This window comes from Ceratina calcarata, unplaced genomic scaffold (assembly GCF_001652005.2).
Source record: "Ceratina calcarata isolate Rehan_Ccalc_2016 unplaced genomic scaffold, ASM165200v1 scaffold43, whole genome shotgun sequence".
NCBI classification, from domain to species: Eukaryota; Metazoa; Arthropoda; class Insecta; order Hymenoptera; family Apidae; genus Ceratina; species Ceratina calcarata.
Window position 1 is genome coordinate 761735 of NW_017166721.1, and position 26955 is coordinate 788689.

At 49.5% G+C, this 26955-nt stretch overlaps 2 protein-coding genes across 15 annotated transcripts in view; one reads left to right on the top strand and one right to left on the bottom strand.

The window, feature by feature from the left end:
- The window catches only part of msi (RNA-binding protein musashi), a 79714-nt gene extending 55344 nt beyond the window's left edge, over window positions 1–24370 (top strand). For 6 of the 12 annotated variants that reach the window (XM_018027703.2, XM_018027704.2, XM_018027702.2 and 3 more), the window contains 2 exons: window positions 10231–10471; window positions 11876–24370. In XM_018027703.2, coding sequence (XP_017883192.1) covers window positions 10231–10471; window positions 11876–12745 — 1111 coding nt within the window. In that variant the 3' untranslated portion in view covers window positions 12746–24370. Of the gene's footprint in view, window positions 1–771; window positions 1004–10230; window positions 10472–11875 lie in introns of those variants that run through there. The other 6 variants (XM_026815127.1, XM_018027708.2, XM_026815126.1 and 3 more) reach the window with 3 other exon arrangements.
- LOC108626817 (uncharacterized) overlaps window positions 1–26955 on the bottom strand; it is a 33352-nt gene that overhangs the window by 4927 nt on the left and 1470 nt on the right. For 2 of the 3 annotated variants that reach the window (XM_026815130.1, XM_026815129.1), the window contains 2 exons: window positions 10006–10097; window positions 9868–9946 (listed from right to left, as the gene is read on the bottom strand). In XM_026815130.1, coding sequence (XP_026670931.1) covers window positions 9868–9946; window positions 10006–10097 — 171 coding nt within the window. Of the gene's footprint in view, window positions 1–5146; window positions 7324–9867; window positions 9947–10005; window positions 10098–26955 lie in introns of those variants that run through there. The other variant, XM_018027709.2, reaches the window with a different exon arrangement.

Genomic DNA, 26955 nt, shown 5'->3' on the forward strand with positions numbered 1-26955 from the left:
CACGTACACACGTACACGATTATTGCTTGTAGTTCAGATATTGGTTTTAACCTGCGAATCCTTGTTGGTAACTTAGTGCGATAACACAATGTCTGGTAGTACGCCGAAAGATTCGTCGCTTCTACACCTGTATACCTATAATATTCTGTGTATCTATAATAATCTATAAACGTGTACACGTTTAGGTACATATTGTGCGCATACGAATTAGAGCTATCGCTTTTTCGATTTCATTGATATATATTCAGCGTGGCATACGCGCGTATATCGAGTAGTGTTTTTTTAGTATCTTTATCTATTTATATAAATATATGTACATACGTATAGACATATCGGTGTGTATCACTGTATATTTATCGTTACTCGTCGTTAGATAGATGTCACAACCTAACACACTTTTCTCTAACATCGCTCTCTACCAAAGGAATGTTCGTCTTTGCGAGATGTATTGTCGTGCCACACCGATAATAATCGTAGATCAGTATGTAATCGCTAAACTCGACCAACCGTTCCCGATCCCCCATTCGTTTTAGAAGCTATGTTGCGTCCACCCAACCGCAAAATAGTCGTCTACGAGCAGTCGAACGATCCTGCTCGCATCCCGGTTCCCGAAACGATTCGAGAGATCTGATCAAGATCGACTTCGTCGTCATCCAAACGCGTCATTCCCTCTTCCACAGACCTCCCCGAGCCCCGTCCGTCCCTTTCACGATCCCCCGTCTCTGCTTTGATTCGGAAATGGAGAAAACAAGCATCCGACGATTTTCGCAGGCCCTCGACGACCGTTTTCGGCGAAGAGGATCAGAGGGAGGAGGGTGGAAAATGAGTTAGAGGCGCGCGGATGATCATCGGCGAGCACGAGACCGGGACCGAGAACATTCCTGTTCCTCTGTCTGTTTGTTTTCAAAGATGCAGGTACGAACCGGCCAGGTTGATGGATCACCGAGTGCGAACACGAACGACCGCAGAGCAACGGTGACCGGGCAACGGTGTATTGTCTCTCGTGAGTCCCTAATTACCGAAACTCTTTGTCGCAAAGCTCGGCTACAGAGAGAAAGGCGATCGGAAAGGGCCGGGAACGTTTGCCCTTAGCTCCTCGTCGCCGTCCTCCCTCGTCTCGCTCATCGACTCTTTCCCGCCGTAGTAGCTAGCTAGGCAGCAGAGATTCTCGCCGTTCCGTCCCTACATTTTTAATTAAGCCGAGAAACGTCTAATCTTTTCGGAACGACGGTTTCGCAGTCGTCTCACAATAGCAGGGAATGAGCGGACGCGCTTCCGTTGAAATTTTAATTCGCGAGATCAGGATAAGCAAACGTCGCACATTCCACGTGCGGAAAATCTCGCGAGAAACCTTCACTCTTTCCGCGCCTTTCTCTCCTCGCCCGTTTCTCTTTCTTTCCGTTATCTCTCGCGAGTAGAAAATGAGGAAAACGCGTATCATCCTGAACCGACCTAGTTCGCTAAACACCGTTAGGTAAACTTAGGATATTTCTGTACCAGATATAACAGCTAGCATATGCCACCTTTCTCTTCGCGCTCCCTAACTTTTAACCCCCTTTACCTTTCTCCCGGTCACGTACACTAAGTGCATAAATGCGCCTGCAGCTTGCGACGTATGCGTGCGTGAAAAATGGTAGCAAGAATATCCGACCGGTTATATTCGGTGCGAAAGGTAACAAAAGAGAAGGTCGGCGATATAAATCGCCGGCACGGTATCCGACTTGACGGACGTCGAAGAACCGGTTGCCTTCAGCGGATTTTAGTCGATTAATCGCGCGGCGTTCTAATCTCTTGGAATTAGGGCCGTGGGTGCACGATCGCGGACGGACAAAAATTGCCTACCTCCGTTAGAATCTAGCTTGCACGAATTTCTCGTTAAAAGAGCAAATCGGGCGAGCTAATTCGAAAATTACCACCCGCGTTCGTTCTCCTTTCCACTGAATAGATAGATGAAATATCCTAACGCGCGGAGTAGTACAGCGGCTAAGAATTCACGTAATTTGTTTTACGTTTTTATATCCCGTAGCTTATTTATAATAGAAGCGAACAAACGTGACTGTTCCTTGAAAGATTGGAAGAGCAGTCTTGGGGAGAGCATAAATGAACCGCATAAAAGAAGGACCGCGTTTCAAGAGAACAGGGCGTACGATCGGGGGTGAATAGGAAGATCGAAGTGATAACGGGTGCTCCGTGATCGAGAAGAGCGTCACCTCGAGATCCGCGATTGAGCAGAGACCCCGTGTGCGTCACGTAGGAATAACTGAATCCTTTCCGATCTGCGTGAGATAACAGACAAACGGGAAAGGAAACAAAGAAGATACTCGAAGTCTACGAGCACGTTTCTGTTTAATTCTAATTGGAAAGATGTCTCGATTAAGAGAAAAACAATTTTGCATAGCTAATTATGCAAAAGCTCGATCGGTCCTTTTCGGAGTTTTCAATCGCGGACAATCGTGATAAGTACGGAATAATATATGTTCTTTTGAAAAAGTGGTCTATGAGCTAATTTCGATTTCGAACTCGTGGATACCAGCAGAACTACGCGCGCTTCGAAACTGTCGGCTCGACGGGTAAAGGAGCAAAGGTCAGGTCGTCGGTAACGCAGCTCGTTCTCATCCGCGTATCGCGAGAATTCTCTTTACCGACTACTATCAAGATTGTTTCACCCCCTCGTTGGGGGTAGTTCTACGCGAAGCCCGAGAGAATCGATTTCTATCCTTCGACCCTTGCCACGACCGACTCGCGTCATCGATTCACGTATCCCATCGCGAATACTTGGAATGCTCGGTCAACATTGAAGACGTCGTTGCGACCGCCGCTAGCTCTCATCACTAATTTCGTTTCGTCGTCGATTATATCAGGGAGGGTGAGTCATTACGTCAGTTCGCGACGTCGTCCCGTGACGATACAATTAATGAAATGCCACGCCCGGCTCAAAGCCAGACGAATCAAGCGAAACGCGATGGCGTGACGCGGAGCAACCCTTTAGGCAATGTGCGCCTGCGATGATGTCTTTCGCGAGATCGCTTCTGATTACCGCGATGACTAATTAGCCACAGCTTCACGATCGTCGAACAGTTACACAACGTCGTATCAAATAAATCTGCCAATCGTTGCATTGGACGATACGCGGATTAGGGATTACCGATATCAATTAATCGCGTAAATAAACATTAACCCTTTGAACGCGGAATTGGGTGATCGGTGAAATTGGACGAGCTGGGGTCGGGACTCGTTCGAGTGTACCGCGAGGTACGGTGAACAGAATGTGGGAAGTCGGGGGATGGAAACAGGGCTGCTCGTTAACCAAAGGAACCGATGACTGTTAGAGTAATGAGGCTGGCCTAGATAGACACGACACTCGATTCGCATTACGAGCACGCGACCAAACTTTCCTCCCCCTCGTTTCCTCGTTCTCGGCATTATTATCGGTCTCGAGCACCGAAGGGGATGTGCTCGACGAATTTCGAGTCGAAAAGGGTTTCTATTTCGTACATCGTCGATGTTAGATACGTCTTGCGAGAGGAAAAACTCGTAACCGCGTATTCGCTCGGAATCGAAAAGGGCAATCGTATCGATTTCGCGTACGAGGCGTAACGCCACCGCGGCGAGGGTGCGCCCGAGTGACGTAGAAGACGCTGCCGACGCTAGCGATTGTGGTTTAGGAGGGTTAATCTGGGAGGGTATGATGTTTTCCATAGGCCATCCGACGAGGGGCACCCCCTATGGATTAATTGGAAGCCCGCGTGTATTGATCCAATAACGTGGCCGCTGGATACACAAATCGAGGGAGAGGAAACTCCGAGAAGAAGGGAAAGTTATCGCGCGAAACGAACGAGCATCTGTCTCACTTTTCGCGAGCCGACCACTACTTCCTCGTCGCGTTGGGAAGGGTATTCAATTTACGGCGACACGTTTCACGCATCTGCGTCCCGTGACTCGCCCTCCGGTCGTACACCGGCGGAACGCGTGCGTACACGCGCCGAGCAAAGAAGTTAAACTTGCGACCGACCCGAGAACTAGCCGTAGACTCTTCAAAGCGGAGGTTATTTTTAAACGGCACGGACTTCGCCGCGTTAATTGTGCGCCTTAATTAAAACTAACGTCGTACGCGAATTAAACTAAATTGAGTCGCCCCCGCGAAAGTAACTCGCGGACGTCTTGAAACCGGCGCGAGTAGGGGTCGTTCCGTGACGCGTAAACTTTAATCCCTCCGATCACGGCACGGTGTAATTATTTTAATGGACGTTTACGAGTGTTGCTCGCAAATGAGTCACCGTTCTTCTCTTCGACCCGCGTTAACTGCTTGTTACGCACGGTTTCTCGAATTCGAGGGGATTCTGTAAGGAAATCGAGGCATCCAACCATAGACAATTTTCGAATAAGGCAACAATTTCACATCGATTTATTGAATACTCCATTCGTCCCTCATAACGATAATTAATACATTATCTCTTTCGTCGGTCGATATCTAAAAATCGTCGAGTTATTTTTAACGAGGAGCTTCTAATTCGCGCGCGCTATTAGACTTTTCTCTGGACATCGTCAATGGAGATTAGTAAGATATTATCTACATGTGCAGATCTATGATGCGCAACGGGCAATGGTGCTTAACATATAATAATTACAACGAAGTGTACGCGTCGCCTGACTGCAACAGGCGCAATGCATGCTAATTGCGCGCTGTTCCTTTTACCGGCACGCTCGCTCGCTTTTCTCTTCGAAAAACCGATGTTCGCGCTTCCTGATCTTAGAAGAACCGGTCGGAAACTTGACTCGAGTCGATACGTACAAACACATATAATATAAAAAAATATATATATATATACTTAGAGATGGAGAGAGAGAGAGAGAAAGAAAGAAAGATAGAGAAAAAGATGTACATATATGTATAGACAGAAGGTACAAGATGAAAGTACAACGAATATATATCTCGGACGAAGATAGCTCCTTGACCGAAGCTAAGTCTCTGTCTTGCGATCATCGATACATATAATATAAATATACATACATATAGACGTAATGTAAATCTCTAAGAGCGAACTAATCTATGACAGTATATCTACACAACAATATCTGCGCGCGGCGGTGTATACTCTAGGCTCTACACATCTATGGGGTTTCTCTTGTCTAAGGTGTCTCTCACGGGGATGAACATGGCGGAGCGTGCACTCCGTTTTTCCGCGATCTTCTCTCGACGGTCTCCTGCCGCTCCGTTTGGCTCGCGAAGCTCGATATACTCTGTCCCATCGGTTCCCCTCGGAATTCCTCGAATCGGGACAGTCACAGATTCGCCCGGCGACCGGATGAACGAATACTGTTCCATCCGTGTCCCCCGTTCTGCGCCCTGTGCCCACCCTTCCATGCTTTCCTCGTGATCAAACGTGCCGCCGCCTGCCGGCTGTGCCCTCTAACAGCCAACAGGAAGGTTGGATGACAACCCACCCTATCCGCACCACCACCGTATCACCGTCACCAACACCGTCACCACCACTTCCACGTGCACCTACGATTCACCATCATCGCCATCGGCACACACCACCGTCGTCGTTGTATACGTGCCACCACCCCCCATGAAATCGGACTCCGACGACCTCCGAGCCTTCAACCTCTTCTCTTTCGAATCGCAGACCTGCCGCGCCCGTTAATCCAACTGCTAATCAATTCTCGCCGCGATCCCTACACACCCTGTCTCTAACCCTGGCCCTAGGCCTTTAGACTGTTCGCCCTCTCGTTCTCTGCTCCGTTCTCCATCGTCGTCGAAGTTGGAACACAGGGTCACGGGAAAATCGCGATCACTGGGGGAACGGGATTAGCGGAAACGAGCGGCAACCGGTTCGCGAGCAAAGTTACTAATTGGCCGACACTCGGCCGGTCGAGCAAAACGAGACAGCGCGCAGCGAATAATGTAACGAGCTAACGTCGCGTGCCGGTAATAATTAGAGGGATGCGTATTCCTGCCTCGAAGGACCGTTCCCGCCCTTTTCCCCTGGTTCCCAGCCGTTCTATCGATCCCGTTTCGGTACTCGATCCATCTTCGTTACCTTTATCTTCTCGCGTTCGTCGGTCGAAGAATTTCGGAGAGTTGCCGCGGACATGGGAAGGGGACGAATTACGAGAGCGTATACGTAATTCAGACACCGATCGAACGTCGTCCGTGGTAGAAATTCTAATCGAAACTGGGGAAACTATAGAGGGGTGGCTGAAGGAAATAGAAAGAGAGAGACAGAGTGGGGTAACCGTGGAGTCTAGAGGGAAAGAAAAGGCGAATGCGATCGACCTAAACCCGGCGTTAACCTTTTCATCGACCCCGTTCGAGTTCTCCACTACCCCATCGTGGCGCCGCGTCGTTCTAATTCGATACACGGCGTCGCGCACGGAAACGGGACCGATTCATTATTCAGTAAACGACTGCGGATATTTCGGGGTTAGAAACGACCGAAGAAACCACGGGAGGACGGACCGACCCGCCGCCTCTCCGGATAACTAGGCCACGCGATGTCTCGTCACCGTTCGATCGTACAAACTCCGTTACGAAACAGACGTAAAGCGCGCGAGGACCAAAGTTCGCGAGCGCGACAAGCGATGCGGGGGTTGTTTCGTCGACGGGAAGAAAACGTAGCCGGAAACGCATCGAACGCCACGGCCATCTTGCCAATCCGGATATCGCCGTGCGAGTATCCGCTCCGTGGTCCACCACCGGTCTCCACGGTTTTACGCTGTTCGTAGTCCTCCGTCTCTCGGGCCCGACACCGATCGGAACTACGACGCGTCCGAACGGAATGCCGTGCAGAAAATTCTTGACGTTCACGAGCCGACCAGCGGAAAACTCGCCGAGTATCGCGAGGGACAGCCGCACCTTCCGGAAGTTGTCTTATCGACCGGAAACCTCGTACGCATCCACGTCGAAGGGATGATCCAGGAGGCACGTTGGCCATGTTTCCGGACGAAACGCTCCTCTAGCTTCCCTGCGATACCTGCAACGGTCTACGCGATCCCGAGGAAACACGAAACACAGAAAGAGGGACGAACAATCTTCCAGCCTCGATGAAATGGAAATCGACGAGAAACAGGCGCGTTACGACGGATGTCGGCGATGATGCGACCAAGAGACGAGGACTTTGTCCCATCACACCAGTAACTCTAAAGGCGTACTGCTGTGACAAGACAATATCCCCGGCAAGCGGATGCGAACGACTAGATGTTCTTCTGGTCACCGGCGGCATCGAAACGTTGACGCGGAATCCGTCGCGACGAGACGCGGAGCACCTGATTCGCCGGTCGAGAGAGGGCGAATGCCGTGCGGAGAATCAAGGCGACGACAACGGCGACGGTGGTGCGTGTCGTGCCGCTGGCGGCGTCGATCTAAACTCGAAATTCTAAACTGTTGCGGAAGCGATATCGCCCGGTCGAGCGTCCCGACGGCACTGCGTCTCTCGCTGGCGACGGCGCCTCCGCACCCTGTCCCTCCCCCACACTGGGAAGCCGCGGATCCCACCAGTTACGCGAGCGCACCCTCTCCTCGACGAGCGCGAGCCCCTCGGAGGGTGCGAGAAGGGTGAAAGGGTGGTTGGGTGCGCGCGTGTCTGCCCGCGCCCGCGCGTACGAACGCGCACACGCGGTGCACGGATCGAGGGAGAGTTCTCCGCGTCCAGCTCGAGCCACGCCGAGCCGAAAGCGGCGGCGGCGGAGAAAGGGAGGAAAGTAACCCTCGACGTTGCCGAGGGCCACGGGCCACCGATACTCCGGTTTCTCCTCTCCGGCCCGAGTCGACCCCTCGTCATTCGTCGTCGTGTATGCCTCCGCTCCTTATCGCTTATCGTGTCGCGACCCGATCGGGGTCACGGCGCCTACGAGCATTGGCGGCTGGCCACCGAGAAATTCATCGCGAGCGTTAGGAACAACCGCGAAGAGACGGGCAGCTTTCTTTCCGGGTGAAGGGTCAGGGTTAATCTCCTCGGCCGGCCTCCACGGCAGACCGAGCGAATAATTTCAATCTTTTTTCGGATATCGATTCGTCATCGGCGATTACGCTCAAGTGGAAAACTTGGAGCGCCTTAGTTGGCTTGTGGCCATTCCATTATAAATTATTACATAACCCAAGTATTGCAAAATTAAATCCAGTAATAGAATTCGGACGGAACGCGGCGTAATCCAAGCCGAGCGTTGTGAATGGGGATGGAAATGGAGTAATGAAAGGAAACTTGTTACGTCTCATCGACGTAAGCGATGCTATCCGCGATGGAATCTCGACTGATCGGCCGACCGGATACGACTTCAGTCGTACCGTCGTTTCCGCGCGTTTCGGATAAGAGTCGAGAGGGATCGCGAGATCTGGGTAAAAACCGCCCCTCGGAATTTCCAGAGACAGAGAGAGCATTCGGAGATTCGATTCGAGCCGCTGGGGCAAAGAAATAGTTGGAAGAAGACGCGAGGAAAAAGCCGGCTAATGCAGAGAGAGCGGTCGGCCGGCGAGAGAGACGAGTTTACGTGGAAATTAGGCGGCGAAAGAGAAAAACATCGTCGCATCTCGATGGACGTTCCGCAGGGGCGGAAACGCTGCGAAAGGGAGCGCGACGCGACCCCCGGTGAAAATGCGGGGTGGGGGAAACAACGGAGGGGCGTATTGATCCACCAGCTGCGCGTTCTCTCACCCTCCACCCCCGTCGCGATGCCCCCACTGGCCGACTCCGTCGAACGGTTCGCCCCGTCTCTCGTTCCTCCCTTTCTCTCTCCAGCGATGGAAACGACCCTCTCGCGACCTCGATCGAGCGCGCTCGCCCTCTTACAACTATGTATCACGCCGTACGCTGTACCTCGCTTCGACCCCTAAAAGGGGTGAAAACTAGCGAAATGGCACGCTATCTAGATTTATTCTCGGCCCTTCGTTCGTTAACGCGTTTCCTTCACGTGTAAGAAAGATAATAGAAAGGGCGAGAGAAAATTTGATAAAGGAACTCCTTGGAATTAAATTCTCCGACGGGCGAAAGTAAGTTAGATCGATCGTCTAATCGAGGATCCCTGGTCGGGTTGAAATGGCAATAAGGGAAGGGAAGTCCGGAGAGAGGCATCTCCGGTCGCTGGTTGTAGCCTACGCTGGGAGATGCGCGCCGTTGCCTTTTCCCCCAGGACTCGCTAGGACTGGCGTACGTTCGTTACAGAGAAAGAGAGAACGGAGTAGTACTTCGGTTCGGTTCTATCGCCGCGAGGAACGCCGGCTGGACGGCGCGGGTGGTAGAGGTCGAGCCGAGGGGCAGAAGGGATGGTGAGGTCGAGTGATTGTGTGCACGAGCACGCATACGCGTACGTACATCGCCTCGAGTCTAGAGAGATGCGAGTAACGGAGCTCGGAGGATGAAACGAGGAGCGAAAACCACGCGCGATCAGCGATGGCTTCGAAGCGTTCGCGACGGCTTGTTCCAAATACGAGATGATCAATTACACGCATGTAGCACATATCAAGTTATAAATTGCCTAAACGTGAGTTTAATCTCCTCTGCCTCTTGCGATCGTTTTAGATCAGCGAACGAACAAAGGAGATGGAACGAATCGAATTCATCTCTTGCGATTCGAAATCGAAGACGGCTCGAAATAAAACGAAACGCAATGTCGTCAGTTAATTCGTGGCAGAAATCTCCGTGCCTCTTCCGAAGTCCGAACGCGACGATCTTATCATTCCGCGGTAAAGCAACGCGAATGGCGCGAAAAGCGCTATCTTTCCAATTATTTGCTCGTGATTGGTGGTACGCCGACGCGTTCTTATCGGCCCGATTAAATCGTTTCGAGGGGGGGAAAGAATAATGGCACTCGGGAAATAGGCATCTACGCGTAATTTGTCTGGTATCGGTGCGAGAGTTTGCGACTCACCTTAAGGGACCGGGGTTTCCGCAGGTCGAAGAATCGTGGGACCGTTGGTATCTCGTATCGGTAATAACCATCGCCGAGTCTGCGCGAAACGATTCGATTACTCGATCTTACTTAGAATAACTTTATGCGATCACTTACTGAACATCGATCGTTGCATAGAACAGCCGGAAACAGAGTATCGGAGGAATTATCGCGACCAAGGTCAAGTTCATTACCAGTAACGGTATTACCTGAAACGAAAGAGAAATTGTATTAGAATCGTGAAACGTTGCCTCGGTTCTTAGGACGAATCTTAAAGATATAATCTCGCTGATGTAGGGAGATGAAGGAAGAATGATCAGCGGTAAATTTGTTGTGTTTCAGCGCCGGCATGGAGACGGCGAACGGTGCGATCGAGCACGATTTTCACAACGCCCTGGTGCCTATAAACGGTAGCCATTCCGGCAGCTCCGGGAGGAGTACGCCGAATGGTGGCGATCCGGCACCCGGAAAACTGTTCGTCGGCGGCCTATCCTGGCAGACCAGCAGCGAGAAGCTCAGGGAATACTTTGGGATGTTCGGCACCGTCACCGATGTCCTGATCATGAAGGATCCCGTTACGCAGGTCGGTTTACTCGATCGAACACCTTTCCGCCGGCTTTTCTCCGTCTCGTCGGTCCGTTCTTCCCTTCCAGGGTCTGGTCGGTAGTCGCAAGATTTTCACCCCCTGATCGCAACTGCGAAACTTCGTTCCTTTCTCGAGTCGCCAAATTCATCGATGAAGCAAAGTTTGCTCTACTCTCGATTATCGTTTCGTACATTTGATAGTTGCGATCAAGGGGCTGGAAAAAAGTGTAGGAGCTCGGGGACACGAGCGGACCGACGACGGCGCGATGTAAACTCGCGTCGGAATTTCTCGTCCATTTCCTCCTCGATAGGTCAAATCGGTGTTCGCATCGGTCGAGAAAAGCTTTCCGGGTTTTCGGGTTGGGGATAATAAGTGGTTTAAAAGAAATAGAGAGAGACGTTAACGCAATTCGCCTCGAGGAGATTCGATGCACCAGTTTCTTCCTTCCACTTTTGCACGAAACTTCACACAGTAGATGGTAGAAAGAAAGTTGTACTTACTAATCGATGTAACTAATTTGCTGAGACAGTGTAAAGGAAGTAGAAGCGTATCTTGGTATCTTTACTCGTATCGAAACTTGTATTTAAAACGTAAAAGGTGGAAAAGAGGCAGAGGCTCGTTTCTGAACGAAGTTCGCGATCGAACGAATTTCGAAACAGAGAGAAAGAGAGAGAGTGAACGTGCGTGCGAATCGGAGAGAGAATGGGAGAGAGAGCGAGAGATCACGAACGAGGACTATGGGCATATTATTACTTTTGCATAGATACATTTATCCGTAATTCGGTAGCGATACAATTAACGACAGTAATTTCAGTTGAGTCTTTATCATATATTTATTCCAAGTCCTTGTCTCACGTAATCCTAGAATGTTTGTCTTACATTGGCTTGGACAGTCTTGCATGTAAACGGTAGTTTGGTAGTATTTAGTTAACTGTACATATAAAGAAAGATATTACGCTACCTCTTTTACATACCAGAATACGATATAGAGACAAACGAGTGTACTCGTTGGACGGGACGTGACGGTAATGATTAGAGTCGGTTCGAATCGAAGCGGACGGAATCGAAAATCGCGCGTCGGGGATTCCGATACCGAGCGGATCATTCGTTGGCGAACACCGGAACGGAAGAGATTCGTTGAAGAGAAAACGAAAGTATAGTCTCACGATCAGGGCTTGACTTTAGGCGGTCGTCGCCGAAGAGCGAAAGCGTGCGCTAATACGATGCAGTCGCGCAAGGAAAAGAGAGTGCACAAGGGAGAGAAAGAGGGAGAGAGAGTGTGTGTGTGTGAGAGGGGGGAGAAGAACAAAAGGAGGGAACGGGAGATAGGAGAGAGAGAGAGAGAAAGTAGAGAGAGACGGTCGTTGTGCATCGTGGCCGTTCTGGCTTGTTCGGTTACAGCGTAGTCGCGGCTTCGGTTTCATCACGTTCGCCGAGCCCGGTAGCGTGGACAAGGTGCTGAAATGTCCGATCCACACGTTGGATGGGAAGAAGATCGACCCGAAACATGCGACGCCGAAGAACCGAGCGAAACAAGCGAATCGCACCAAGAAGATATTCGTCGGCGGGGTGAGCCAGGACACTAGTAGCGATGAAGTGAAGGCCTACTTCAATCAGTTCGGGAAGGTCGAGGAAACGGTGATGTTGATGGACCAGCAGACGAAGCGGCACCGCGGCTTCGGCTTCGTCACCTTCGAGAACGAGGACGTGGTCGACCGAGTGTGCGAGATTCACTTTCACACGATCAAGAACAAGAAGGTCGAGTGCAAGAAGGCTCAGCCGAAGGAGGCGGTGCAGCCGGGCGCCCTGGCCCTCGGCAAAAGAGTGGTGTTGGGCGCGTTGGGGGTCCGGCTCGCGCCCCAACCGCCGCTCCCAGTCGCCGCGGCATCGCAGATCGTCGCGGCTCAGGCCCAGGCCCAAGTTCAAGCAGCCGCGGCCGCAGCCGCAGCCGCGCAAGTGCAAAACGCGGTCGCCGGATACGGGAAGCTGTTCGCCAGCGGCTATCCGACCCTCTCCGCCTATCGATACGCGCCGTACCCGATCCCGGCAGCAGCGGTAGCGGCAGCCGCGGCCGCAGCGGCACCCGCGCCAGCGCCCGCTCCACCCTCCGCGGCGGCTGCAGCCGCTGCAGCTGCAGCGGCGACCCCCGCGGCCGCTGCCGCTGCCGCCACCGCGAACCCGTATCAGGGATACTCCCTCACCAACGTCGACATGTCCAGCTTCCAGGGCGTCGACTGGGGTTCTATGTACGGAATGGGCATGTACGTTTAAACTCCCGTCATCGCATCTTCAACGGCTGTCTCCGTTTTACCACCCTCTTCCCTCGTTCGTTTACCGTCTTCCCGAGGTACGACGCGCGATTAGGGGTAATAGCGATGCGGAGAGGAAGAGCTGAAAGTCAATCGTTCGCGTATATCCTCGGCGGTGCGCGAGGATCCTCCCTGGCCGCACGGCCGAATACCACCGGAGTCATTCTTCTTGCGTTTACTACTCGTCGTTATCGCTTGTCAATTAATTTATTAGCAAGAGTGCGTGAGATACGAGCGGAAGAGTTTGTACGCATGAGTAACTATATGTATGCACGTGTACCAGAGGAAATGAAATGTAAACGCGCGCGCAATCACTGCGATACACACTCGTTCATCCTACGTGCGCGTTCTTTTTTTCCCCCCCTTTATCAAGGAGATCATTTAACGCGTTATTTTTTCTTTTTTTTTAATTCTTTTTTAATTGCGTTTTGCCACGTTCGGTTCCTAGTTAGATTAGCGGGCATCCAAGCACGAAACGAAATATACCGCGCTTGCGAGCGCGCGGTAACAATCGGTTACTTAATCGAATAAGAGACATCGGAGGCGGCCGCGAGCGACCGTGCTCCGTACTCAAAGATCTCGACCACGAAGCAATAAAACAGGGAAGTTAGATCGTGAACCGGAGAAACGTAGGAGGAGAAAATGTTGGAACGCGCGTAACTGCGAACGAGCTCGTCGACCGATCTCGATTTTCGCGTACGCTTCCATTCTTTTTGTCGAACTTCCGGCGACGCGAAACCGAGCGAATGCGCGCGAACGGCGTTTCTTCCTTCCTTCTTCCCTCCGTTTTCCAGAGAACGAGGCAGTTCTCCCGTTGTTCGTTCCGCGACACGCTCCTCCGCCTCGGTCAAAGTGCCAAACGAAGCCTGTGCTCGATCGACCGTCGTTGAGTTCTCAACAAAATTTTCGGTTCTCTCCGCCGTCGCGCGCCTTCGTTCCGCGAGATAGGTCGGTCGCGTTCGATCGCTCGCGCGTAGATGATATGTACGCGAAACAAAGAGGCAAGATGTACGTACAACCAGCGCATACTTACGAGCGAGTTTAAATACGTAGAACGGCGCAATAAGTATGCACATATATTTTTCTTCGTGTAACGGAAGACAATATTTCTCCATCGCGCGGATAAGCACTGGGCGGCACGCGATTCGATCGCGGGACAGAGAGAGAAGAGACATTTTTTCCGAAAGATCCTCGTTTCTGGGCGTGCCGAGGAGTCGCCGACCCGGGCGACCGCACGGTAACGGAGAGGAACCCGAGATTGAGATTAGCTCAGCGTTTAACTGTTAAGAGACTCTAGCGTGTAAGTTTCAAGCAGGTTAACTTAGTACTTTAAGGTGTTCGTAAACGAAACGAGTCGATACTTAATTTATACGAATATGTATCCAGGCGCGTCGCGCTGTTTTTACCGTTCGCGAGCGATCGAGGCGGCTGGCTCCGCGGATCGATCCTCCGACTCCTCCGATTTCTCGTTTGCCCGTAACGAAAAGTTTATCGAGAAAATCCCGAGTCTCGTTGGATAATTCTGTCTGGCTCGCCCATTGGGTATGTCAGATACGTTCGTAACTGTGTAGCATCGCGACCAGGGGCCGGAAGATCGACGGACAAGGCGGCCGCGCGTACGCAGCTGTCGCGACTCGCGTAAACTCGGGTGTTCTGATTTGCGGTGAGAACAGCGCGAACGTCGCGAAACAAATGTGAGAAATTTCGAGCAATAAGCGACCCACTGAAACTCTTAAGCTCTGTACCGTTTAAGTTTAACGATACGATAATCGCGAAGAGTAAGAACGGGAAACGGGAGAGCAAATCTATACGCGCAGCAAAGCGTGAAAGAATACTCGATGGAGGTTCGCCGCTCCGGTGCGGCGAGCGGCGATACTGGGAAGAGCGAGTTCTGTCTCAGACGACAAGTAATATTCTTTAGTGATATAAAACCTTAAACATATACTTAACTCTGTACTGTAACGTTAACGACGACAAAGCTCGTGAGTGATATTTATGACTTATAAGATGATACTTAGTCGAGTAAACGAGAGAAAGAGAGGGAGAGAGAGAGTGCGTGGGTGTGCGTGTACGAGAGAGCCTGAGAAGGACAGAGCGAGAGTGAATCAGCGAGCGAGAGATAGAGAGAGAAGACAAAAAGCACGCCTTAAAAAGTGAAATTTGCGAAAGAAGCACGCGGGCATTCCAGCGAAAATGCGAGCGAACGAGAGAGGGACGATCGTTCGACTACACGAGATCATGGTGTAAACCGAATTCTATTTTCCGCGATATCTGCGCGCGCTTCGAGAAGGGGTGCGCAGCTTCGAGATAGAACGCGGGTGCGTACTCAAAGCTGACCTCGAGGACATCCGGTACATCGATGTACTACGCTTCGACTCGTTCCCGCCGGGGATCACGCTTCCTCGCGCGTGTACGCCCGCGTTCGAACGGACGCGCGCGCGAAACGTGCACCTCCGGCTCCCACTCCCACCCCGTACCATCCGCGTACAATCGCGATTCTATGTAGTACGTATGTTTCTGTCTTTTTCGTCTCCTTTCCTCCGGCACCGCAACCGTTCTCCTCTTCCTCTTCCGTTTCCGTTTCCGTGAAGAACGAGAAAGGGTGAACTGAGACGACTAAATCGAACCGATGAAAGGTCTAGAGGGGACGTTTCGCCCCGTTCCTTCGTCGATCCGGCTCGCGACCCAAAAGATTTATTTAATACGGATCAACACCCACGTACCTACTACCCCTTCTCGTTAAACGTTTTTCCCCTAATTTCCGAATTCCTCCCGACTGTTTTTCGCATACCTGCCGGCGATTATGTATTTTATATACGCTACACTCTCATACATATATACGCTGAAAATGCACACACATACACGCACACACACACACAGACATACGTACATTTATACAGACGAACGTACACATCTTTTGCGAATGTCGAGAGTTATTCTTAATGTAGTTAGCACTTTTAATGATCGCTAACCACTCGTTAGTTGAGAATGATCAGTAGGTAAAGCATGCTGACTGATATTAGATCCTGATTCCGTCGTTCCCTTCACCGCCCTCGTCGCGTCTCACTCGATTTGAATCCGAGAACACCCTTTTGTGTCTCGTCGCTCCGTCTTCTTGCCGACTTGCGATCGATCTTTTCTCGACATACTTCGTTTCATCACCCTTTTTTTTAATTCGCTCTTAAAATTATTCGTTTCTCCGTTCAAGGCAACATTTAAATAAATATACGAACGAATTTAGAAGTCCCATGATTCTCGATACGTTTATTACGATTCGAAAGACGAGAGGACGGGTAGCTGCGGCTACGCGACGTACGCCGGTTCATCGTTATCCCGCGGGCAACGGAGCGAGACAGAGAGACTGGATGAAAAGAGACGAAGATAGAAAACAATGCATAATCCTCTGTCCATCCGCGTCCCACGTTCCACACGCTTACATACGACTCCTGTTTAAGGGAATTCGATATCATCCCGTGCCTCGTAGTACGTCGTCGTCGTCCTGATCGTAATCATCATAATCATCATCATCAATCATCATCATTGCCGTTGTCGTCACTGTCATTGTCATCGTTGCTACTACTGCCATTATTAACGTTTTCATTATCGTTATCATTATCGAGCGCGATCGTCGATTATTCTACTCTGCAAGTACCCCTGCGTTAAATAATAGGCACCGTTCTATAGCAGTCCCGTGCGATTACCAATCGATCGAATTCGACAGTTCGGAAACGAATTGGTAAAGTCTAATAACGAACGCGCTCTCATTCTCGTTGCCGTTGCCCAACTTCGTCCCCGTCCTTCGTCCCCCTCCGAGCTCACTTTTCATTTGTCTTTTCGTCTTCGTCTCCTTGTTCATCATCTAGTTTCACCCCCCCCCTCGGTTTTCGCTAATTCGTCGTGCCATATGTGCGTGCAACGAGACGCGAGCGTTCTCCGCGAGCGATAGGAATAGAAATACGCGCAATAAATTTAGCGATCCTCGATGTAGAAGGGATCGAGGACCCGCGGCACTGTACCGTACATATATCGATGACAGCAGGAGTACGCAGGGCGGCGAACGCGAATGAACGACATGAACGACAGATAATTAATTTAGTTCTACGCCTAGATGAGTTGCCAATAAAGTAGTTCGTTTCAAACTTGTAGCTAACCTGTATTGTGTGTAAGACATACCCCCTCGTCCTCTGTTGCTCCCCTTCTTCAACCGTATATATGTAGGTATAGTGTATCTGTGTATCTTGCCTAACCGAGTATACTTTTGTTCACCTATGTCGGAAGTAATACTTATATGTATTTCTCCTTATTGTTTTTTTTTTTTTTTTTTTGGTGCTATGTACCTACTTTGTCCTGTCGCCTACTCACCCACCCTCTGTATCTACCCTCCGCGTCTCTATTCGATTATACTTACACATAATTCGATTCGACCATTTATTTTTCATTTTTTCGTACGATTAATTTTCTTTCCACTTTCTTTTCCGTTAGTATCCACTTCCACCCGTTCGGTCGGTAGCGTCGAAGGTCGACGCGACAACCGTCAACGGTCGACGGTCAACCGTCGATGCCGGAGGCGAAGTGCCCCGCGGCCGCATAGCTAATTGGTTAATTAATATTAAGCCGTAATTAGTCTCGGTAACCCGCTGGGCACTCGTTTCGCGCCGCTTCCTGGTTGGTCGAAAACGCGTCGCATTGCCCTTTGCTCTCGCTCAACGGTCTTCCCCGTTCGATGTTTGTTCCCTATCTTTGTTCGCGTCCACGCGCGGGACAGCCCCGGCGTTCAATTATCGATGTATCGTTGAAACGAAAGCGAGACCATCGGGGCTGCGATTCGATCAAAGAGCGGCGTGTCGGTGAAACGCGTTGACCGTAGGCGACATTTTTTTAACGTTACCACCCTGTTCCCGTTACCCCATGTTTGCTTTTTGAGCGGTTTCAGATAGCCAGCGGATTTGTTGTAACGCATGCATCTTAGCTAGACCATTCCTGGCGCACTCTAACCAGCAAGTAAGAGTAAAACTTTTATAATAGAATAAATTCGATGTGAACACACAGTTGCTTTTCGAGAGAAGACCTCCCCGAGCGGGTCCACCTTGCCGTACCGCGCGATTCACCCAGTCCGTCGTCTCTCGTTAAAAAGCGGGCGGCGACGGTTTTTCGTCGAGTAATCGGAACCAGAGTCGGTGTTTAAACCGCGAGCAAGTCGAATGTGTTCCATTAAACTGATTCAACTATCCACTGTCCCTTTCGATCCGTACGCTCGACCGATGTTCGATCGAGTCTTTGGAACGATGGGATGAAACCGAGAGAGACGGTTCATTCGAGCGTACGGGGGAAACACCTGCTAGATCCGAGCGTTGTTTCACGGGTCGAACGGAACTGGCCTAGAGATGTAAAGGTCTAATCGGCGCGAAAATTTTTGCCTTGGAACCGAGTCTAGGTTCAGCGTATGTACATATCGTTGTCGAGTTTACTTAGATCGTAGAATTCACTTTGTACCCGTAAACCTGTAACCGTAACACGTCGCGCCGCGGTGCGCGGAGGAGTTTTCATCGAGAGATCTAAGCGCGCCGCGATGAAAGCGTTTCCCCGTGAAAGAGCCGGGCGGCGGACAATGTCAAAATGTTTTGACGGACCAATTTCGGTGAATGAGTACAACATACGTCTCACCAATTTTTCGAGCCGCGTCTCGCGAATACATATCGACAGTATCGACGCGCGCAACATATCGAGCGGCTGTAGCGATCCACGCGTATCGAAGGTCAGTTCCATCGATCCGCGCGGTGTACTTAATTAGTCGAAGGAACGGCTCGGCTCCTTTCACTTCTCCTTCGCCGTTTTACACGATCATCGATTCGACAGAGACCCGAGTGCCTTAATCCGATCTCCGTTGCCGAAGCTCCTTACCACAATTTCCCCTGTCACCGTGAAACTCGAACAAAAGGAAATCTACGACGAGAAGAGAAAAAGAGAGTCGAAGAGGGGAGAACCAGGAACGATTTAGACGCATAAAAAGCAGTAGTCGAGTGTCGATGGTCAGAGAAAGAGACAGAGAGAAAGAGTGGGCGAGTGCGAGAAAGAGAGAGAGAGAGAGAGAAAGAAAGAAAGTAAGAAAGAAAGAAAGACAGAGAAAGAACCGCTTCTAGGGATTCGAATCGACGATGCGCGGCATTCACGGCGGCTAAGAACCAGGTAAGACACTATTTTTTATCTCTATCATTTTTTATGTACTATACGTGTATACGGATCGATACGAAAATTTTGGGACCTCTCGCGACCGATCCAGTAGCCACTTCGAGTGACCCTCGGTCTTGCCAAGATTTTCGGCTCGGTCCGCTTAAATAGACGTGTGCACACGTATTAAGTATCACACAGAAGTTCGCATCATTTAACCGTAGACATTTCACGTAGACGCGGTAGTCGTTGCGAGATTTAGCGTATTAGTTGCGAGCATTATTTACCGTCGATCTGACGAATCTCTCCGGCGCTTGTAACGAGCCGGAGGCCGATACCCATTTCTACCCACACGCATCGTAATACACATAGTAAATGTTGCTAGTCGTGAACCAAGCTAAAACCCATCGATGGCGTAGGCGTAGTTGCGATATGCGTAAACGAGATATAATTTTGTTTCGTTGGTTTCACGAATTCTGGAGGCTCGCTCGATCGAGAACGAGTTTCGAACGAACTGCGCGTACCTATTTATTCCTTCTTCCGTTTTACAAACTTTTCTATATGCAAGTGTTAGACTCGTTCTTGAATCGAGAGACTTGAACCGCTGTGACCGTTTGTTTCGGCATAATTCGATGGCAGAACGTCGCATTCGTGTAGTCGTCGACAGCCAGTAAACAGGCTGACGAGTAAGAACGGTGCATGTGCAACGATTTTGTACATACAATACTACATAACGACACGTTTTCTCTGAACGATTATCTCGTGTTCGCGCGCAGTTCGAAGCGCCCGAACCCAAATCCTTGATGGGCATACGTACTCCTCACTTACGTGCGCGTTCATCCAGCGAGAGAACGTCCCGCAGAGTCTTTCGGTAGCGCGTGACGCGACGATACGAGACGGTCGTACTAAATAGAGGCAAAGCGAGGCCTTACCTTAAATAGTAGCGTGTGCGTGATTCGAGGAACGAGTTTTACCTTTGTAAATCGCTCATCTCGCCAACGATCATCGCCACTGCCATCGCTCACCACCAGGTATCCCTCGCCATCGGTACCGTCGTCGTCTCGAATCGAGCGGAGATTCAAAATCGGTTTCACGGTCAAGCTCTTTCCATCGCGCTCGAGTCGAGTCGCATCCGAGTACACGGAAGCTGCGACGGGACATTTTCAATGTTCGACGCGTCAGGAGAGGCTGCCTCGAGGGCGACGTTCCTTTCACGGAAATAGTTGGGCGCACTTTCCTCTCGCGAGGACGCGCGAAAGCGATGTGCGTGTTTTTCTTCCCTTTCCTTTTCAGATTCACTTTTCGAGGCACACTTTCGAAATGGGACCCGCGCGTTTTTCGTAGCGCTTTTTTAAGGCCGACAGATGCGTGTCGGCGTCTTGTTCTTCCACTACATATATACATATAAATATATAGATATATATACGTATATTATACGCGTACACGAGCAAACGGATAAATTATAAAATATAAATATCTATATATATGTACAAATATGCGTATATGTATAACGGGTAATGCATTTCACGAACAGCCGACTAATATTCGAGGACGAAGAACGATTTTTCATAAAGTCGTCGCGATTCGACGAGGAAGCCAGGAGTCGATGCTAGTTTCACCTACTGCGTTTTACCAATACGACGGCGACGCGTTTGTCATTCACGTCGAGGTGGTCAATTATTCGTCGATCGTTTCGTTTTCATTTCGATCCTGATCCAAGGATCACGTACCAGTTCTAATTCATCCTATTTTTTTGCGAAAAGATTTACGTTCCACGGACTGTTCTCTTTTCGCGGCGCCCTGGCAATGGGATCGCGTTTTCTCCGTCGAATCGATGTAAAAGCTCGGTTTTTGTGTCACGATTTTACGCTCTAAAAATTGCGGACGAAGCGCGTGGGCTGAAGTGCAAAAAAAAAAAGAGAGAAGGCGAAAATCGCTCGTTAAACCTCGACGATTCGGCTGAAAATGAGACTCGAGAGACTTTCGGCATCGAAATAAGCATGCCGATGAATCGTCTCTCACGGGACCGCGATCGACGTTACTTTTTGTACATACGCGCCGGATTTTGATAAACTATAACGATACGAAATTTAGAAACGATTAGACTTGGTCGTATGATCCTCGACGAGGGAATAATAAAAAATGAGATGTTATTTCAGGTTCGTTCGAAATTCTAAATAACGACCATTACCTAAAAGTCGCCTAGAGTTTGTCACCCGTACCGATATAGGTGTTAAATCGCGTACGCGATATTCCGTATAAGTACATATATTTTTTTAATCTAATCGAGATACGAACGTTGTTAGAAACGCGAGGGTAGGCGCGATATCACACGTCGCGAGAATCAGAGTTCTTCAGCGTTCTGATCGTTGATCGCGGTACAGACGGTTATCGATTTCGTTTGAGTAGACGTAGCGTAATCGGCTAGTACGAGACTCGATTTTTTTACACCGGTTCTCGGTGGACACGCGTACATAGATCGCGAGTGTACAAAGTAGGGGCATATTTCGAACTCAAGTCCCGTTTCGTCGATCGCGATTCGAAAGCTAGAAACGACTAGGTTCCCCTTTTCTCTCGTTTAGCGCGTAGCCGATAGTAACGACCGTTAGGCTAGATAGGTCATTTCGCGACGTTGAACGTTTTCTTATCATCAACCATCGGACAGTTCCAAGCAATAACGTTTTCGCGTCATTCACGTCCCATGAGTTGCATCATCGTTCAGCTGCTACCGTGTACAGTGGCGATAGTACTTATAGCGCGTCGAATCGTACTCTTTCATTCCGCGAGTCGGCTTCTCAGTCAGTCACGGAGCCTCAGAGGTTTCGAAAAAGCTTATTCCCGTTGGTTGATTCTTGCTTCCCCGATTGCGCTTGAGTGATACGCGATTCCGTACGATAGGTCGACGACGCGCGCGTTCATTGGAAGGACGACAAAATCTAAAACTCCGAGTAAGTTTACCCAGACACCGCGAACGAACACAACCGTAGTACTTATAGTCGACTAGTTAGATAGACGAGAATAGTAAGACGAGCGTAGCGCGAGCCCATCTAATCAAGTTACCCGGTTTAATGGGTGAGCGATAAATCGAGACAGTAATAAGCGAGGATCGGTTAATTAGTAGTGTTGATCGCAGCGAAATAGAAGAGACATAGACGGTGACACTGCGAGAGAGAAAGAGTAAGAGAGAGAGAGAGAGAGAGAGAGAGAGAGAGAGAGAGAAAGGGAGAAAGATACGGCTGTGTGTCGGAGTGCGTTGTTTATCGAATGCGAGGGAGAGAATGGATCGAGCGACAGGGAAAGGGATGTCGAAAGAATAATTATCGAGGTATTTACTACAGGTAAACTGGTTACTGTACCTGTTGTTGTTGAAGACATTAAAAACACTCTTATTCCACGCTAACATCGCTTGATGATATCTATTATTTCCATTCCCTACTACACCAAGGAGCCCGGGACATTTATATTCGACCACGAATCTCATTTCCTAACGCGAGACACCTCGGCTCGACGCGTGATTCGTACAAGATTTTATAAAAGTTGTAACGGAGAGTCGAAGGACCGATACTATCCCCCTGTACTCTACATTCCCGTTAAATAAATATGTGGTTATATGTGTAGTGTAACGTAAAATAAAGCACCACGTTGCAATTATCGATCTGTCGATGCGCGCGCGCGCGCGCGTGTACATACAATATATACATAGATCCATATTGGTAATCGTTTTGTAGTAGTTAATTGGCCCCTGTTTGCGCTGCTGGCCGTGTTTCGAGACGCTCTGTCGCCACCGCGTCAACAGCTCTCGAATTTTCACCGTTCGAGGACAGGTGTATGTGTCTCTCTTCCCTTTCGTATGGCCAGTAGTGCACATCTGTAGCTACATGGTTTTCTCCCGATCCCCAGCTCCCACCCACCCCGTACCTTGGTCGTTTCTTCGTAACATTTTCAGACGATCCAAACTGTAACTTGAACGAAGCATGAAACAACTGCGTGTACATTAACTTGCGATTCGTGTAGGGCTTACTCATGATATTATCATAATTAGAGACGAGATACACGACGACTGTTCTTTACGAAACGGTAGGGTTCACGCGACGAGGGGAATTAGCGGTCAAAGGTGAGTGACAATAAAAGAGGGATAATTATTTTTCTGCACAGTCTCCGCGAAAGCTCTTTATCCCTCTGACAGCTACGCGAGATAGAGTTAAATCGACGTGTGTGCGTAACGTGACGTTAGGATGTAATATCGATTTTAACGTTTGGTATTCACTTTGTTTCTCGATCACGAACCAGTAGCTTGTTCGAGTAACACGTCTCACTCGAATCGAGTGTCTACGACCTACGACGAGCAGACCGTATGAAAACTTTTTCGAGAGGACTTTGGTTTTGGTGATTGGTGCAAGAGTAGTTATTATCGTAAAACAACAATTAATGAGACTTAGAGAATTTTTTTCTTCTTCATTCGATCACCGACTGTGTACTCAGTCAGATCGACGAATCGTTCTATCGCGAGTCGCTGATCGAATAAGATTTAGATTAAACAACTTTTGTATATTGATCCGATAGAAACGATCTTGTGAGAAGACCCGCGCGTGCACGGAGCGCATCGTCCAGTCCGAGGACAGATACAAACGAGAAGAGTTCCTTTTTCATTAATATACGAATACGCTTAATAAAAGCGAGGGACGTAGATGCTCTGTGAACGCGCGGGGACCGAAACGAACACGTTCTTTCATTTCTCACGATACGAGTAACCCTTGTTCGATTAACTTTCTTGCCGCATCGTAGACAGTAGCAGTCCTTTTAATACTTGAAACAACTTACATACTCTTTTAGTATAGTTGCAGCTGACGTAATGGATAATGTTTTAGAGTCTAAGTAGAGAGACGTTTATGTATACGTATATACTTACTTACTTACTTACTCACTTATACTTAATTTGGTCGAGAACGTGGCCGCTGGTATATAATAAAACCCGTAGAAACAAGGAAAGGAGAACGCGCGCCTCGAGAAGCGCGTGTCTCTGCAACGAATTTCCAAAGACGAGCGTATCGCGTGGCGTTCGCCGAACAAGTTCGCGATCGTCGATCGACGAGGTCGGTCGCCTCTTCCGACAGAAATTTTCTGTGATAAAGCGGGCGTGAGAGGAATTTCGAGATCGAAGACGCGCCCGATCTCTCGGCGTCGCGCGGTGATCCGAAGCTCAACAACGATGTGGCCTATTTTATACGAGGGCTAGCATGTAGCAGAAGCGAGTTAGTCACGGTTAGAATTATAAAGGGATAAGCATTGCACTTAGGATAGGATAATTTCTAATGAACGATTCCGGAGCGTGCGAAGTAACTTCGAGGGAAAACGAAACATTCCGCGAGTCGACACGCTCGCTCTATATTTCCATGCTCTATATAAAAAAAAAAAAAAATACGATAGTTGACGGTAGCGAGGCGGTTCCGAAGATTTTGTAACCGCATCGGTGGCTCAACGATTGCTACCAGGAACGAACGAACGAAAAATGGACATTTTGCAGGAAGTAATAATCGGAGATCGCATCTCTCGGTACTCTCTGTCTCGTGGCACGAGAGAGCGAAGAAGACGAGGACGGATTGTATCCACGATCGACCAATCGCAAGACGTTATTTTGTTACGATTACGATAGGGATTTATGGAATTATACCTCAACGGCGACGAGTCGAAATGGCACGGGATGGACGTAGGTAGTAGGCGTCTGACGAATTCGAACGATTGTATCGTACGACGCGTGTAAGGACCGTGGTTCACGCTGCGTTAAAGCTTTTGTATGTTTTAATCGAGTACAAAAAAAAAAAAAAAACTGTACATACCACGAGTGTGCATTATCGTAAGTGTACGAAAAGAATACTGTTGCTCGAATCGAACGACGATATCGTCGAGGGTACGTCGACGAATGAACAGGCAAACTTTGGAGCGAATGTAGAACGTAGAACGTGCAGAGACAACGAGAACGCGCACTCGTCGTCGATATCGTGGCTCGTTCGAGGAAACAGGTTTTCGATCCTAGTCCTTTAGTCTAGTCTCGACTTCTAGTTAGGAATTTAGAATCTCTCGCGGTACGTACGTACGTAGTATATCGCGGAGTCGGCGAGTTACGTTTTGAAAGTTACAAATTGAAGAGAAAGACTGGCAGCCTCCCCGAGGGCGGCACGCCTTTTCCAAAAGACGTAGGATGAGGAGAAGAAGGAAAAGAAGAGAGGCGAGGGGGAGAAGGCCGTGACAGAGCTGGCTGTCTCCCACGGGATGAACACGCGACCGGATACTACAACAACGGCACGACGAAAAGGAGCGTTATCAACTATTTATTTGCGAACGGTACAAATCATTTGTACAGTTATATATTATATTTATTTTTGTCACTATCTCTGTTACTACTATATTACTGTGTCATCATTACTTTCGTCACCATCGCCACGATTATTCGCTATAATTATACACGCAAATTGAAAAGTACAACTCCTTCTTTTCATTCCTTCATCGAGCGAGCGGACACGGGACGCGTGGACGAACGGCCTTCCCCCGCGAGTTCGTATCCCGCACCCGATAAGAATTTCAGGAGAGACAGCTCGGGAAACAACGAATGACGCGGTAAGAGGTTTTCCGAGCACGTCGTTGGTTTACTAGAGATCCGAGGGAGAGGCTATGGCGTGGGCGGTGGAGAAAGAAACGAGCAGCAGGAAAATCGATATTGGGACCCCCCAAGGGCACGCGTTATGTACGCCCCTGTCGGTTAAATTGCGGCCGCAGCGAGGAAAAAAGAAAAACCGCCTCGGAAATTTCACCGTCGCCCTTCCGTCGGACCCCGATAAATATCAACGACTATCCCGCGGTGATACTAGATAGCCGCCGCTTACCACTGAAAATTGATTACGAAACTTACGACACGCTATCGATTTTATGTGTATTAAAATCTCCTCGGTCGAACTCGAACGAAGCTGAGTTTTACGTTAACGATCGCGAGTCGAATTCGTCGATCCCTTCTAGGTACGAGAAGAAGAGGAGCACGAGATCGAGGGTACGTCGATCGAAGGAGCTCGTCATTCGATAGCACGAGTCACTCTCGTCCATTTATACCTTCCACTTTTATACCCTGCTCCTAGTTCATCGCGTAATATCGCAACAACACGGAGAGAAGCGATACGGGGAGACAGCTGGGCATATTTTTCCGGAGAAGATGCGCGCCGGGGATGAGGAGGACATTTACACGCATCCACCGTGCCACGCTTCGAACGTACCGCCCTTCCTACCCGTTTGTATATCTATACGTATCCCGTATTCCATCCCCTAGTCCCAACCCCGAGAGTATCTCGAACGATAGGCAGAAAATGGATACATTATACGGGGGAAACTTTATATCCTATATGTATTTCATATCTTGTAATTGAGACACAGGTCGAAATCGATATTGGTATGATCGATGCAACACGTGCGTACGAGCGTGTGCGTGTATCGCGACGAGAAGTGTGAGAAAAAAATGAGCCCCCTTCTCCTGAATGAGAAGAAAATTATTTCCCATCCACATTTTCTTTCATATTATCACGCGCGCTACGAGGTAGCAAGAGAGTCGCGTCAACGCAGCCGCTTGAATTACGACCAGAGGAGGTAAGTAAAAATGCGCTACGACGAGATTCTCAACGATTTCGAAAGATTGATCTGATCGCATCTAGCGCGGGTTTAGTTACTAGCAGCGACATCGTTCTCGCTATTTTTATCCCGGTTTATCGTCGTTTTAGCTAGGACTCGAACGGATCAGTGGCCGTAAGTAGCCTGCATCTGCCGAACGATATGGCTTATGAGAAAAGTGGAGCAATTCGCAAGGATGGTTAACCATCCTCCCACCGACGCCCGCGTCTCTTCGTTTCGCGCATGATTTATCGATCGTTTAACGCCAGATCCGAGCCATAGATCGCGGATACCCGGACGTCTCATCGCGAACCGGCATCTAATATTCCGCGAACGTCGCTTCGGTCTAAAGAG